The sequence below is a fragment of the Amblyomma americanum genome, chromosome 1 (assembly GCF_052857255.1).
Source record: "Amblyomma americanum isolate KBUSLIRL-KWMA chromosome 1, ASM5285725v1, whole genome shotgun sequence".
In the NCBI taxonomy this organism is placed as follows: Eukaryota; Metazoa; Arthropoda; class Arachnida; order Ixodida; family Ixodidae; genus Amblyomma; species Amblyomma americanum.
This window is the reverse complement of record NC_135497.1, coordinates 357,167,307-357,183,517: the sequence shown is the minus strand read 5'-3', so window position 1 is coordinate 357,183,517 and position 16,211 is coordinate 357,167,307. Positions and strand designations below refer to the sequence as shown.

The window sequence follows — 16,211 nt, the reverse complement described above, 5'->3', positions numbered from 1 at the left end:
GAGACAAGCGGTCACACGCTGCAAGCATCGACTAGTCACGCTACCTTTTATCGCCTCCAATGAAAGGCGCTCGTAGAGAAAACGTTGCCTCGGAAAATGGGACGGGGTAACAAAACAACAGCTGTAATAAAAATGAGGAAACGCAATTTGTTATTTCCACCAATTTCGCTGGCAATCTACAAATCAAACCTCACTGCTATACTATTTGTTCTTCCTTTTCTTGGCGAGTGTTTTGTTTTTTAAAATGATATTTCCTCGCCAGACGAGTTTTCGTCTATTTCGCGACAAGTACGTACGGACCGGCCGCCATAACAAGGACCCGTCAATTTGTCAGTCTGAAAACCCGTCCGGCTTCATTCTAGTGCCACCTCCACTTCAACCTACGATGTAAAGCTCATAGCCTAATGCCGGTAGGCAAGTGGTCGCGCAAGCCGAAAAACGCCTCCTCCAAGCACGCATTCTGGAAGGAAAGGCTACCATCAAACGCCTGGAAAACGACGTGTCCTTCGCCCAGCGCTACTTCGAGCATCATTTCCACTCCGACTACGCCGACTTGCTCCTGCATTCGAACAGTGTGGCGTGTTTTACGCGGCAGAAACGGCAAGAAAGTCAGGACGCCAAATTCTCAGTGTTACTTCAAAGGAACGGTCGTCCTCCTGGTTCTAATGGTGTCATCAACCTTTCATCACAATAGTTGACCCTAGGTGAGCTGAGTGTCCTCAGCCGCGGACTGAACTTTAACACCGGACGAGCACCAAATGTGGGCGCGATGGAATGTGCCGTCGAGCAAGCAGTCCGCAAAGTTGAGCACTGCCGCCAAACAGGAATCTCGCACGCGCGCTATTGGAGCTCGTTCCAAACTCCCAGGAGCAAGCAAGTCTGTTTTATTACCGGCAGAAACAAAGACCATCAGGAGCCTAAAAAAGACAGGACATTGTGATCTTGCCGGCTGATAAAGGTAATGCGTCGGTTGTGTTAGACCGCAAGGATTACATCACGAAAATGGCTGAACTTCTGAAAGACGAGACCACATATGCGAAATTCAAACGAGACCCAACAAATAAAATTGAGAGCGAACTGCAAAAACTGCTGACGGACGTCCTCAAATTTGTTTTTCACCCTATTGTTCTTCCTTTTCTTGGCGAGTGTTAAGTTTTTCAGAATACTATTTTTTTCTTCCTTGAAATCATGCCTTTCAAAGCAAATATTTTCTGCGATTCTGAGCGGGGGCTGCAGAAGCAAAATATACGAAACTTAACGAGCTTCACGACAACAGCGGTCGGCAATGATCGCATTGTTCGCAAAAATAAAATCTTGAACAGTTTTCAACATGCGCGGGAAGTGCTTACATCTCCTAATGCTGTGTTGACCTGAGTAGCACACATAGGACCCATGCAGCAGCAAACACATAAGATTTGTTCAGGTGGGCACAGTGGCATTTTAAAGGAACATCGACGACAAATTTCAGTCGGAGTGTATCGATTGATTACAGTGTTATAATGAAAAATGGGCGACTTAAATGAAAAGGAAGATTTTATAAGAGAGATTTAAGGGGTTCACTGCACACCAAATGACCTAGACGTTGCGCTCCACCATTTTCGATTTCAGTAAAAATCACGGTGTTACTGTGATTAAAAACGCTCGTACCTAGCTTCCGGCGAAAATTATTTTTGGCTCCGTGACCGCCATCTTAAGTTTGGAAATGATAGCGAAACCTTGTCGAAGAAAAAAATTTGTAAAATATGAAAATTTTTCACTGACTACGATATGTCCACCTGAAGTAGGGACATAGTGCTTTTATGTATAACGATTTTAAATACCCATCTTTCATTTTTTGCTAATATGAAACACCGAGAAATGTACAAAACTATGGTGTTTTTCAATTTTTTTATTAATATGTATGTTCTACAGTCGTCATTACAACTATTTTCTCGCTTTGTGAAAAGCTAAAAAAGGCGATAAATATACTTCGGGATGCAAGAAATGTAGGGAAGAAAGAAAATTCTAAATTTAGAAAGAAAAATGCTTTTTCGGCATATTTAGCTGTCATTTGCATAGTGAGGTGTCCTAAGTAAAAGCATTAAAAGTGGCAGTTTCTGCAGTACCTTTCAGGCAAATTTATTTCAGGAATTAATCGGAACAATTTTTGTTTTAAGAGAGAAAATATTTTTGTAATCTGAGCACCTGCGCCCTACTTCGGCGTTACTACGTGCTATCTCTTCGTGGCAGTGCAGGCAGCTACCGCAGCTAAGTTTACCGTCCCAAAGCAACTAGGGCTCAGACTGCGGAAATCTCGACCACCTGGGGTTCTTTAACGTGCACTGACATCGCACAGTGCACGGGCCTCTAACATTTCGCCTCCATCGAAATGCGACCGCCGCGGCCGGGATCGAACCCGCGTCTTTCGGGTCGGCAACCGAGCGCCATAACCACTGAGCCACCGCGGCGGCTTTCCCGCTGCTATGGAGACACTAACAGCACAACAGTACTCCAAATGGATGCTGCGGACGTCTGGGTGTTGAAAGGCCAGTTGGTCTGCTCTATAATGTTTCGGCACTTGAAACTCTTCGGTCGCCGAGTACAACGTAAGTTAGCGTGCCAAGCTGAGAGTCATGAAGGTTGATGTTACGAAAGGCCCGTGTTTGTTTCAAAAGTATCGCTCGTTCAAACTGTCCACTGAGCTCATTATACTCTTCTTGAATAATTTCTTGTCGCATCCAGAGGGCTACGCTGATGTAAACGTCGGAGGAAGTGGGGGCTTGTAAGAAGACGGAGACGTAAGAGGCTGAGCTGACTAGCCTTCACGCGTTCCGATTAAACTTCCTTAAATAAGTGCAGGCGAGCGGTACTGTGCAACGTGCTACCCATGTTATATAGTATATAGCTCAGAGTAAGAATATTTGTTTGTTTGTTTGTTTGTTTGTTTGTTTGTTTGTTTGTTTGTTTGTTTGTTTGTTTGTTTGTTTGTTTGTTTGTACAATGATACAGGCCTTGGTGTACCCCAAGCAGGAGGGGCATACAAATATTAATACAGCAAAATTAGAGTAGCGCAAGTAAAATATAGGTTAATTATCAGTGCTCAGAATATCAATGCAGTCCACTAGCTGCGAGAACAAAACAGGGCAAAAAAGCTCTGGTAATGAAGGAATGCCCAAAACGTTGTAAACAAAGAAGCCGAGGAATATATAAAACACTGAACAATGAATACAGTTTGAGCGATGTAAAGCAACAATAATCCAAAAATCAACTTTGGTAACCGTTATTTCCCAAGAAATCAATGGTGTCAGTAATTCAAAAGCTCAATGGAATCATTACTCGTTAGCACCAACTGAGATAAATTGTTCCAAGGCTCAATTCCCAAGGCATCCACCCTGGAAAGCCGCGCTCCAGGCCAAAGGGTAACCTTATACCTATTTGAAGGAACCAGTGGGTAGCCAGCCTGTAGTGGGAGTCGAACCCATCCCCTCCATTCCTCCCCCCACCCTTTCATAGCTTTACTTAGACCACCTCACTGTGCTATTTAAGTCTGAATATGCTGCAAAAAGCATTTTTTTCCCAAGAATTAGAAGTTTTTCTTATGTGGTTTACATTCTTTGCACTCCAAAAAAATTTTGTCGCATTCTTTGAGTTCTGCAGAATCTGCGAAAACAGTTGTAGTGACTTCTGTGAGAACATAAAAACAATTAAAAAAATAAAGCCACCGTGGTTTTGTACATATCTAGGTGTCTCATATTTGGAGAAAAATGAAAAATACATTTCAAGTTCTTGCACATAAAATCACAATGTCCTTTCTTCCCATGAAGAAAGTTTCACAGTCATTGTCGAAATTTTCAATTTTTACAACTTTTTTTTGTTAGACTTTTTTTGTTAGCGACCGCGGCACGCAAAAGTTTTTCGACAAAAACCACTTGGGAGAGTGTTTACCACAGTAACACAATGTGCCAGTATATTTTTTTCAAGAAATCGGAGATGGTCGAGCGCAAAGCCGGAGTCATTTGGCGTGGAATGACCCAAAAGCAAAAAGAGAACGTATAAGGGTAAGCAAGCAGCGACCGTTTTGACAAGCAAACGACGGTGACGTCAATACATTTAAAAACCACGAGAATCTCTGAGGCTATAAGTCACACGTCATCCCATTCCAGTCAACAATCACGGAGTCCGCAGAAGTCCTGAGGACATCACCGACATCCCGAGTTTGAATCTCCAGTGGCGGAAAAAAATATTCCATTTTCAACTCCTAATATCTAAGCGAGTCTTTTGGTGCGGGACAAGGAGCAGCAAAGGAGCAGCATAAAGCCAGTCAATCGCGTTTTACTGCGAATAAAAATTGCTGTCCCTCTAAATATCCCGTTAACGTTTACGCCACCGCTTGCAAGACCATGCTGCATAGTTTCGTGATGTGATAACCTTAGCGGCGTTGTAAGGCTGGGCTCGTAAACATAACGAAGAGAACCTTGCGGAAATTCTCGAACCTTGCGGAACCTTGTGCCCTCGCTTTTTTCCTCAAGTACTCTGCCGCCAACTCAAAACACTAGGTTTACACGCGGACCCTGTCCTCGCGGCGTCCATAGGTTCTCTTGCATGCGGTGTCGGAGCAATCTGGACGACTCCACAGCAGTCACACGCATGCGCATGACGGCGAGCCTTCTGAGTAATGGATGAATGAACCGACCTCGTTTGCCAAACCAAGGTAGGTATTTCTCTATCACCCTCCATCTCCGAGCTACGAGTGTCGTACAACGTACAGTCATGGACAAAAGTTTACGGAGTGGATATTCGCTGAAACGAATTTATTTCTGCGAGGTCAGGAAAAGGAGGTCAATGAAAAGCGTAGAAGCATAATGGGATATGCGTGCTCCGTCCGCTGGAACAAATACCAACTGACTTGCTGGCGACGCAACGCAGGAATAAATTCTTTTGCGTGAATGCGCATTCGTTGAAATTTTGTCCGTGACTGTAAATTCGTTCAACGCAAACACAATGCCGAATATATATAGTTAGCGGTCAGATGGAGAAAACGTGGCGCCATTCCTGTACGCAGCAGATCTCGAGCAACCGTGGGCCAGCAAACGCTTCTCACGCAGCAATAAATGAGATTGTCTCGTCTATACGCTACAGCACTGGTCCAGAAATCAGCGATACGCGCAATACCATTAGGTTCGTGACGATCGTCTACTCGACAGAACAAGTGTGACTGCAGCACTCACTCTTGTTTTATGCACAGCGCATCGCCAGAGATTCTGTCAGCTGTGTCCACCTTGTTCTAGTGCTGGCGGCGATGATCGCTGCCAATGAAATAAAATCGGCAGCCTGGTTGCAAACGCATGGCTGCCGAAGCTACTTGTACGCCACTTTGGGGTACCCTTTAACAGGTTGCTATTCACGTGTGTGCAAAGCCAGAGGGAGGGAGGTAAACGTGCTACGGAGGCTATAGTCCCTCGGGAACTAACTGCGCTGCCACATCCACTAGTTCCTAAAAGAAAAACCATTCCTTTAAAGGAGACTAACTGCAAAGGGACATAATATTAGTTTAGTTTTCCGATGCACTAAGATTTCCTCACGAGCATTAAGTGGTGCAGTTAGTCCTATTTTGCTTATTTCTGGCTCAAAGCCCTGAGTCATGTATCCTATTCACCGCATGTCCTCGCTTCCATCATCCTGATGGTCATGCATGCACACACGGCTCTTTACTATTAGCTGCAGCGCTTGCACTATTTACGGCAACCTTGACCACAGCGCAGATAGGTTCAGCAAGATTGCACACAATCGGCGAAATTCGGCACTTACGTTCAATAACCCTGGAAATAATTACAAAAGCTGACGCAAAAAAAAAAACATTTCTTGAAATCTGCGCTAACTCTCGTGCGCCCTGTTCCAAATTCCAAATTAAGGCACGACATTACATCGTAGTTATAAATTAGTTCTACGACCAGAAGGGTGAGAACTCCTCAGTAAACAGTTAACCAAGCTGTTTCCACTGCTTTCTACCAACATCAGAGCGATCGAGCGCGTACAGTCTTTGTCAAAAGTAAAGAGTCCAGTGGAGTTTGCTTCTAAGCCGTGTAGTGTGGCTCTCGTAGCATCCGGGGAAGTATCAACTTTAAGAGGGATGAAGAGGAGAGTTCCTCGCACCTTCATGTGATTTAGAGCGCTCGCAATATGTAGCGGGCCACGCAGCACGGGCCCAGATGCCAGCACCTCGGGCTCTTTAGTTCTGTCATTGGGTGCACCTCACCACGCCATTATTACATTTGACATAAGACATTGAACAGCTCTCTTTTTCTCACCGTTGTCAGACGCTATGCTATCTTCACAGCTTGTTTCCAATGTCTTAAATCAAACGAAGCGTTGCTGCGCACTCGTTTTGTTCGGTAAGGATTTAACGGCAGTTTTTCAAGCATCAAACTGCCCCGGTCTACCTGGTTGCTGCCAACTTTTCCCAAAAGTAAGGCGAAAACTGCGTCACAGCACGGTCGCCAAAATAAGCTACACGTGCGACTCACGTACTTTGCGCGTAGAAGAATGCAGTTCGTTGAGTGCGTGCACGTGATTTCGCACAATGTGTCAAAAGTGAACAGCACCACTCGACGCGTGGGAGGGTGTAGAATGTGCGCAGTGTTAGTCAAGCGAATCACAAGCAGCTAGTGTTGTTCGTTTGGCAGGATTTATGACGAGTGACCTAATTCTTCAATGGTACACTCATTTCAATGTTACTTTAATCTTCAGCACGAATTGAAGCACTTTAATCAAGCTCCTAATTAGATAGAGTGCTCTCGTTGATTATAGTGCGTTTGTGTGAAGCTGCTGCTGCTGCTGTTGCTGACAGCTCGTATCAGCTGCTCATCCACTCCATTTGCGGCCAGCCACTGATTCGTTTGCCAAATAGCCGCATGATACAACAGAAAGAATGTGCAACGATCTGAAGTAAGGCGCAAGCATGTAACACGTTAATTATCAGCAGTATTTTTGTCGTAACAAGGAAATGAAAGGACGCCTTAACTAGCAAAGTGCTTCAGAAGTGCAAATTCGGATAGCAAAATTGAGTATTTCTCACCGCTGCTCTGTCTGCGTCAAACCGCGTCAATGTTATGCGTTTTTTTTTCGTACTATAAGCGCAGATGCTCATCATGCTAGTACACCTCTGTAACGCTAGTGCCTTATCAGTACCAGTACAGCCACTAGAAGTCACTGTCTTCTACCACGATGCGCATGAGCACATAATACTAAGTACCAGCAAGAATTGTATAACGCGGTAAAGGCACGCTAATGCATTCTTACGACAGCGGTAGCATTGACGCTTAGCGTTGCACTTTGAGAACATAGCTATGTGATTGTCAGGCACCTGTGCCGTTCGAAAAATTAAATTGGAGCAAGTACACTGAGCACTGTCAAATATTTTACGAAGACATACGGTACAAAGAGGACAATGCGCTGAATACTAGAGTATAAGTTATATCTTGAACTACTGCTTTGTTAAGCACAAAATATCTCTACTGCATAGGTAATTTGAGCTGAAGGTTGAGTTCAAAGGTTGAATTAAAAAGACATAATTAAGGTCTGCATGCTCTTTTTTTTCATCCTATGCGCTGCATCCTTCAGCAGACACCAGTCTGGCGCATACTGTTCGCCATCTTCCAGCACATTTCGCATCAAAACAGTCAAAACAGCCGTCGTCAACGTCGCATGAATTCGAGGCTGCTTTTGAGACGTGTGGTAACACGGGAGCGCTTGGAGGTAGGGTGAGCATGTCTGGACTGACCTGCTTGTGTGGGTAAACGTTGAGGTGGCACTTGATGCACTTCTGCCCCATGTTGGCCCAGCTGTTGCCGCTCATCCACTTTCTCTTGCACTTGGGGCACTTGTACTCGCCGAAGCAGCGTTTCTTGCCCTGGTACGGAGTCAGACCCTCTCCCTTCGGACGGGCCTGCGTCAGTGCGAGGCAAATCTCTCTTGGCCGCCTCGAACAGCTTGCGCTGTTCAGCACGAAACATTTTGTTCAGCGAACAAGAGTGTGAACAAATTTTCCGCCTTTCCCTGCGCTTCTTTGAGCCCCTCGTCGCCCTTTGGAGTTTATGTAATCTGGATGGTTGCCAGCTTTGCGTCGGTGAAAACGAAATGCCACCAATGTCATGTATCCTGATCGAATCGAGAGCAAAGGACAGCGCGTCGGCAAGCGAATAATCTGAAAAAAAAATAGAACAAAAATGCGGAATAATGACGTATGATTGGTCGAGCACCTGGAGTACGCCTGTGCTACACTGTGAATGTCCCTAAAACTTTCATCACGTTGCAACGCTGAGAAATGACTGTGAAAGCAGCATTGCACGCGCTACTTTCAGCGGGTAGTGTTCTCCAAAGGACACGCAGCACCGGAGGAAGAATGTCTCTCACACAGAGTATCTTTTTCATACGAAAGCATTACATGACTTATGAGTCTGAAAAATTCGGTGTTGCCGTAGTTGTCTATGCCAGACGGTCCGAAAACCCACGTGACCTCATGATATCTTCGGGACCGCATACATCATCGGGAAAGAAAGAAAAATGAAATTTCTTCCGAAGTGGATTTCTTACCCAGGCCGACGCGAATTGATCACCATAGCTGGTCACTTCATTCGAGCACTGCGCCGTCTCCGCTTTTTTTTTTCAACGCGGCATTTATTACAGCGATGGTATATTTTATGTACATCAACTATTTGCAAACATTAGGAAAATAAAGGCAAATCAACACGATGCACAACACGGCACACCTAAGCAAGCAGTGCAGAGCAAATAACTAATACATCATAATCGACACACCTAAGCAAAAAAGAACTAGAAAAAAGGCAATGAATAGCACCGCACTAAGAGTGAGTGCCACTCCGGTTCGAACTCGGTCTGGGCCACGGTGTAAGAAGTAGCTTAGGTGAGAGGGCGGCGGCGCGGGGCGCACGGCGGAAAGGCTCTGCTTCTAGAGAGCGCCTACAGATGGCGCGAGCAACTGCGCCCCTTTGGCCCGGCCTCCCGCACGCCCCGTCAATGCGAAAACTGCGCCCCGCTCATGGTGCAAGAAGCACTTTGCTGAGGGCATCGACATTTTCCGTTTTAACACAGTGCTTTCAAAGAACTTCGAGCTGTTTGTGCTTAATATGAGGTCTGCTCGTTTAACCCTGTTCATACTTAGTTGTGGGGTGCCGACAGAGTCCGACGCCCTGATTATAAACCGCGCGCAGTAAGAAAGAAATCTGGCCGAGGAACGGTTTGGTTCAGGTTTGCGGGAGGCTGGATATAAATCATTACCTTTCCTTAACAACAAAAGCCGAGGCCTGAGCAATTCGTTCGTATTGACAGGATGTTATATGATTATGGAACAGCTACTGTTGCGGCCGTTCTTGCTGTCGCAATCGCGTAATGATACAAGCTAACAGCGTTTTTTTTTTCATTACGCATGTAGTATTTTAATCAACCTTATTTGGCGTCGCTAGCTAAAAAGCCACCGGCATTATTTCTTTGCTATTCCCCGCATATGTAGCATAGCATCGCATCAAAACACTTTTTTTTCACGTCATTTATTTACTGAATTTTAGAATTTTCAGGCAAGAAAGCATGTAATACAAAACGTCAATACAAATAACATGCTCTATAAAAGAAGCGAATGAAACGCGAATAAGCAAGAAAAGGCATGTTCAGTTCGTTGAAGCGGTCCTGCTTACACAAGCTTAGACATTTTGCGCAAGTCTTGGCTCTTCTTTTCATGCTTGTTCTTCAGTTGCCTGCAGTACTGACGCATGCGTAGGCATATGTAGTAATGTAGCAACTTGGCAAGCATTTCTTCTTTGTGCGTACCACAAGGAAACGTGAAGTGGAAATTCTCTAGCACGGCATCAGTAGTTTTGTCGTATGCATCCCTGTCATCTGCGTACTTAGCGAACCTTTCCTCAGTGTATTTGAACAAGTCAAAGAGGTGCATATTTGGATGCGTGAGCCAGCCCCTGGTTTTGCAGTTCACGAGATCGGCTTCGGGCACATTTGCGAGACCTTTCTGTCCTTCAAGAGCACCCTTGCAAACGGAGCAGGTTGTAACATTGCGAAGTTTTCTTGACACAAACCCTGTAACGTAGTAGACAATGCAGTCAACTACAGTTGCATCTGTGTCAGGGTCGTCGAAATCGAAGACATCGTCGCACTCCCAGTTTCCATCATCGATGAGCCCGTCAAGTCTTTGCTTCAGTTCATGCAACTTTCCCGCATGTTGCGCAGCTGAGCCCTTATATATTTCTCTGATGTCAGCCAAAGTCACAACAGCTGCTTGCCTTTTATCAAGCACCGTACAATTCCCAAACTTCGGCGGTTTTACCAAAGAATATAAGCTGAGCATGCGGTACAGCTGTAGGAAGGTGGGAAACGTCGGGTGCTCATTCTGCCCACCAGCTTGCCTGATTATGCCAAAGAAGCGCTCCAGCGGGTCTTGGTTCATCTTTGCCGGCAATACATACTTGAAGCCGCAGTTCTTCAGCAGGTGAATTGACAGCTCCCGCACAGATTGCAATGTTACGCGTGGGCCTTCGGCAGTTGACTGCGTCAGAAAGAGGTCCTTGTGGATTTCACCGCTCACGACCTGTTGCTCCCACGAGTCCAGCCACTCGGATGCAGATTCCAGGACACCAAAATCCTTGCACTCCAGTTTTAAACCTTCTGCCGGAAAGCGCCGGTTTAAAGCGTCAAACAAGTCATTTAAAAAAAGCGTGAATTCGACCGTCGGCTCCACATTGGTTAGACGAGGCGCGCCTCTCTTTGCATAAAAAAGAATTCCTTTAGCCACAGAGTTGCTGAATATCTGCCTAGCAAGCTTTACCCTCATCCTGAGCATCTTGGAAGGGTTTATGTGGCTGTATGTTATTTTGGGACATACCTTGAGCTCTGTTTTGTTCTTGCTGTCTGCAACGAACAAGGCATCATAGCAGGACCACCTTATCAGCTTCCCGTCTCTTTTGAGAACCTTCTTGTCTAGTAGCCTGTTTCTGATGCACTTGAAAAGATGACGTGTATCAGACAGTACGTACACATTTCTAGAACTGTCCATTGGGTGCTCAAAAGAATTACGAACGTGACCCAGAGAACCAGTGATACCGAGCTGCTTCCACATCGCCCGGTTGGTGGAAGCACCGTCACACACTACTCCGTCGACGAACAAGCCGGCGTTTTCTAGGTGTACGATACATTGGATCAGGAGTTGAGAAAGCAGCGTCCCCTTAGTTGGTCCTTTCGACGCAAATACGGCTACTGGCTGTAAGTATGTTTCACCAAACGCTGCAAAAGCAAAGACGAGGCCATGATCTGCGATTTCATTGCTTTGATTATTTTTTTCTCCATGATCAACAAGACCGGTGTACGTCATCGTCTGCGAGTTGACGGCCACTTCTTTTCTTACTTGAATTTCGTCCAAGATAAGGATTCCCCTCCGCTGGAAAGCGGTCTTTGCGGCAACCTTTATCTTGAGGGCTTTGAAGAAGTTCTCATCAAAACCGCACTTCTGGCCAACCATGCTAATATATTTTCTCACGGTGGTGACGCACGGCAAAGGCAATATGTCATTGTTCCGTAAAAAAGAGTAGGTGGCCGGGCTCCGTATATGCAGCAAGAGGCACAACAGGATCCAGTCGTCCGTGTACCGTCTGCTTGATTTTGATGCGCACTTAGCCGCTGCTATACATTCTTCTAACAAAAGCAGCTGTGCTGGCGGTATATCAAGTCCCTTCAGTTTCTCCTTGATATCTTGTTCCTGCAAATCTGTCAGCTGCTTCATCGCCGCCTGCAACTGCCCCAGTAGAAGCTTGTTGCGCTTTGCCAGTCGTGCTCTTGAACGCTGAAGGGCTGACCTTGCACGTCGCAAAGCAGAAAGCTTCTGTTGCTGGACAGGCCCCACCGACAACCTGAAACGCTTGAAAGGTATTTGCTGCTTGGCTCGGGCAGCTCGGCGATCAGCATGTATCCTTAGGGTGTCAGCAAGGCCAGAACACAGACGACAGATGGCACCCCGAGATGTCACCAAAAGGCATTTGTTGTGTCTCCAGTTTTTTTTGAGAGTCCACAAAAGCACATTCAGGGGACACATCAGGGAAGTCCTTCAAACTAGGTCCTCCCCCACAGACATCTGTGTTGTCAACAACTTTCAGCATGGTTTGAACTTCAAGGGGTGACGTGGCGACGGGACTTATGCCCACTGCAGTAGGGTCGATCAACTTGTCGAATATGTAGACTTGCACGGTCATGTCGCTTTTGATGTGCACCGCCTTCCTGTTAAACAGTACCGACAATCCGTCGCTGGTCCTATGCGCTACCGCGGCGTCAGTAAACACGACGTCCCTCACTCCTGCTACATTGATGAGATGCGCTGCCCATGAAGGCTGTGGTAGGCTAATGCAAGATACTCCACTGAAAAGCTGCTCGAACGATGAGTGAGATGAGTCATTCTCACTGGATTTTGCAACACAAGCGTTGTCGTCAGAACATGTTTCCATACTGTCCGCTGGAAAAACATCTATGTTGCTAGCTGACATCACCGCGCTGCTGCTGTCACTGTTCCGGTCACTCACAGAAGCAGCCACAGGAAGCGCTAGCCGTTTCACATGCTTTCGAGGGCTTTTGATCTTTTTCGAGAGGTAGCTTGGAGCGCCTTCGAAAAGTGATGGCACAGCGTCTTTTGAAAGGCCCGCTCTTCTTGTTCCAGACATCAACATATGACCGTCGATTTCCGCAGACCATGTCTTCAGGATAAAATGAGAAGCGAAATGCTTTTCACAAACACGGTCCGTCCTTTGGAGTATGCTGTCTTTACGAGGTATAGCCCGTCTCCATGCTTCAAGTCTTGCTTCATCGTTTGGCGGCTTGAAAAGCGAGTACTTTTCTTTGCAAGACTTGTAACCAGTGTTGCAAAACGGTACGAAGCACTTTACCATTATGCAGGCTCATGAAGCAGTCCGAAGGTTCAGACGTACCTGACGGCCAAGTGAAAAATGCGTTGAGAAAACACGGTGGGCAGCAACCACGTGGCCACGCTGCATGTGGCAGCAACACAGCGGTAACCAGCCGATGATGTAGGCGCGCGCGAAGACGGCGCGCGGGGGTCTCAGCGGGCGCAAGTTGCTAGCGCCCTCTCTTGACGCGTGGAGAAAGGAGAACTCCACGCCTTCTCCTCCGCTTCGCGCCCAGCCCGCGCCGCTCAGTCACCTAAGCTACTTCTTACACCGTGGTCTGGGCATACACTTATTTTAAGTGTGCAATCATTAACAACCGATTGACAATGTCGTTACATCATGCGTGTTTTTCAAAGGCTGTGTAACCAAATTGAAAGCAACATGTCTGAGGTCTCATCAATAAATGGCAGTGCAGTGAGATATCGTACAGATTGCGGTGTCAAATTGCCTTTTTTTTAATGTCCATTGCATGATGTCCTAGAAGAGCATTGCATCTTTGCAATTGATGAAACAATACTCAATCGTATCGGGAGCATCACAAAGGTGACAATTTACCGTAAAGAAAAAAATACCTTTTTTCTTTAACCATGTTTCACGGGTAATGTCTTGGTGTGTAGCTTATAGCCCCTCTCGCCATGTACAAAACTGAGCCATCACCTCAACACAACACCCCGAGCGCTAAACTACCAGTCTCCCACGCTGGGTTTGGTTGTCGCCGTCTCCATCAACGTCCATTCGAGCGGAGCGAACAGGTCAGCTTCGCTGGCCACTGCATTAGAGTAGTACGGCATCGCCGCAGCCGAACGCCCCGCGAGCATGTTTTCGCATTTACAGCACGTAAGTAGTATTAAGTGCCCTCCGTAATTTTTCTTATGTGCCTCCAGTGACTGATGTGGGATTTCTATGCAGGTTCTGCAAAACCGACACACTATAGAAGCAGACCAGAAATATCACCCGGCTTGTAAAACCTCAACCTTTTTCGAACACATCTCACACGGTTTTTCATCTTCAATCCCCTGAGAGCACACAGTGCGGAAAGCATGTTATGACAATGGTGTGTGCCTTTGGAGTTTTCACCACAATCCAAGGCGTGCCCTTCTCTCATCTCGGACGCTGATTCATGACAGATGTGGACGACGGACTGAATAGCACATCCATTCAGCAAATCGCGAGTAAGGTTTCTCAGTAGTAGGGAATAGAGTCGAAAATATACTGACGCTGTGATTAGACGCCACCGAATCACGTAACCCGCCACCAACCGGGATCTGTTGAGTGCAAAGTCATTATTTAACGGCAAGAGCCAATGCGATTTCAGCACAGTCAGTGCAAGTGGCAAAATAATTTCGCTGAGGACACAGCTCAGCTTACCTGAGGGCAATCCTTTATGTAGTGTCCCTTGCAGAAGCAGAGATGGCAGAGGTAGTTTGGAGGAGGCTTCCTCGCAGCCCTGGGGTCCGCTCCCAAGCTGAGCTCTGAGAATTGATCCGCCAGGTCGGGAAATGGAGCGCCGGTGTACTCGGTGCAATAGCCCTCGGAGTAGCCGTTTGGGTACCCGGTGGCGTACGCATTGCAGTAGCTTTCTCCACGGTAAGAAGATGGAGCTACTACGGGTGTCATGCCGTACTTGATCTGCGCAGAAACGTCACAGCAACGAAATGACCCGGTGAGTAAATGGGGTGGCAGCCTTAAACAGCGACATCCCACAATGCTGACACTTTTTCTCGCTGCCTTCGGTGCAGCAGATCACTGGGTGGCACAAGAGAAATACATGGTCATTCACGCGTACTGCCGACCGCAGTCAAGTGCATTGCGTCAGCCGCAAGCTACATTTCGTCACCACACGCACGCACTGACGCTTCATCCGCAGGTTCTGCGCATTTGAGCAGCAACAACTTCTACGTTGTCACGGCGCTTAGGTCAAGCTCGAAAAATGTTAAATACACAGCGGTGGGCCCGACAGCTCAATTCCCGAGTTACATTCCGATGTCCTTGGTCAGCCGGCAGCACAACTGACGCTGAGTCGAATAAATTAAGCACCCGAGAACTCATGCTCGCAGCCGTGGCAGCTGAGCAGTACGACGTGCAGCGATCAAAACTGTTTTTATCCTAAAAAACAAAAGATCGGTGCTGTCCCTGCCGCCTTGTTGCGCAAGTGTCGTATGCACACTCCAAACAATTCCCGCGCACATGTCACACGCCGGAGAGATTGTTATGTTCAGCCCAGGGAAAGAGTATTGATTAGACGCACCGCCCAGAGAAATAAGACTAGAAAGAAAAGGAGTGGCGACATGACGAGGTGGACACTCCACTGCGCACACGTTTGCAACCTGTCGCGACGCGCGAGGGGTTTCGCGGGATATGTTCAGCAAGCTCCTTCGCGCACGTGATAGCGGCGCGCGCAGCCGCGAAATTGCGTCCATCACCTGGTCGACAGCGTGCAGCGTCTGGTCGGCGAGCGTCAGGTAGACCAGGTTCAAGAGCTGCCCTGGTGGCGACGGCTGCTGGAAGACGGCAGCCGAGCTCTCCACCGCCGTCATCCCAAGGGCACGCGGCCGGCACGACGCGCTCTCACCAGCTGGGCGCCGCAGGTCCGCCCGACGGTGCGCGACGGACGCGCTAGCTGCTGGTGCGAAGGAGCATGGTGCGAGACACGGCGTGCTGTAACGCGCCGCCCAGGCTGGTGGTCCTGCGTTCCCGACGGCGAGGGAGCGACCAGTGTCCGGGGCTTGCCCACACCCCCCTCCCGCGCACGTTACCCCGGTGTGTTTCTCCCCGTGGCCGCGTGCCTCCGGCCGCGGCGACCGAGTTCCTATAAAAAGACGCCAGCGCAGGAATGCTCCTCCGCCGGGCGCTCCCTCCCGGAGACTCGGAGCGACGCGGCGAACAAGTGGGATCGCCGCCGCAGACGCGCACTGCGGCGTAAACACGGCTCTTGCGTCTCATTCCGAGCCGACTGGATGGTCTCTCGCGCATGGGGGACCGCGCGCCCTGGGGTATAGCTCCCCGGCCGGGGTCTCTCGCGAAAAGGAAGCGATATCCCGCTGAGTAACTGCACCCACCTGTCAGAATAAACTGTGCCCTGTCACCCAGCTTCTTCCATAACGAGAGTTTTAAGGTGAGCTTGCCGGTGAGACGTCATTATTCAAGAACAGCGCCAGAACAAGACTGTACGAAGAGGGCGCAGCGCGGACCACACTCCTTTATAACACGCCTCACCGATGCGGATAACGCAGCTTTCTAAGCAGGCCTCCGCGTCCC

General features: G+C 47.8%; 1 protein-coding gene across 1 annotated transcript in view; it reads right to left on the bottom strand.

The window, feature by feature from the left end:
- The window catches only part of LOC144115597 (zinc finger CCHC domain-containing protein 24-like), a 204,781-nt gene extending 189,028 nt beyond the window's left edge, over nucleotides 1-15,753 (bottom strand). The window contains exons 1-3 of the mRNA XM_077650016.1: nucleotides 15,377-15,753; nucleotides 14,322-14,582; nucleotides 7,760-7,924 (exon numbers count right to left, since the gene is read on the bottom strand). Of these exons, the coding sequence (XP_077506142.1) occupies nucleotides 7,760-7,924; nucleotides 14,322-14,582; nucleotides 15,377-15,490 (540 nt within the window). The 5' untranslated portion in view covers nucleotides 15,491-15,753. The remainder of the gene's footprint in view (nucleotides 1-7,759; nucleotides 7,925-14,321; nucleotides 14,583-15,376) is intronic.
- Nucleotides 15,754-16,211: the final 458 nt, after the last annotated feature.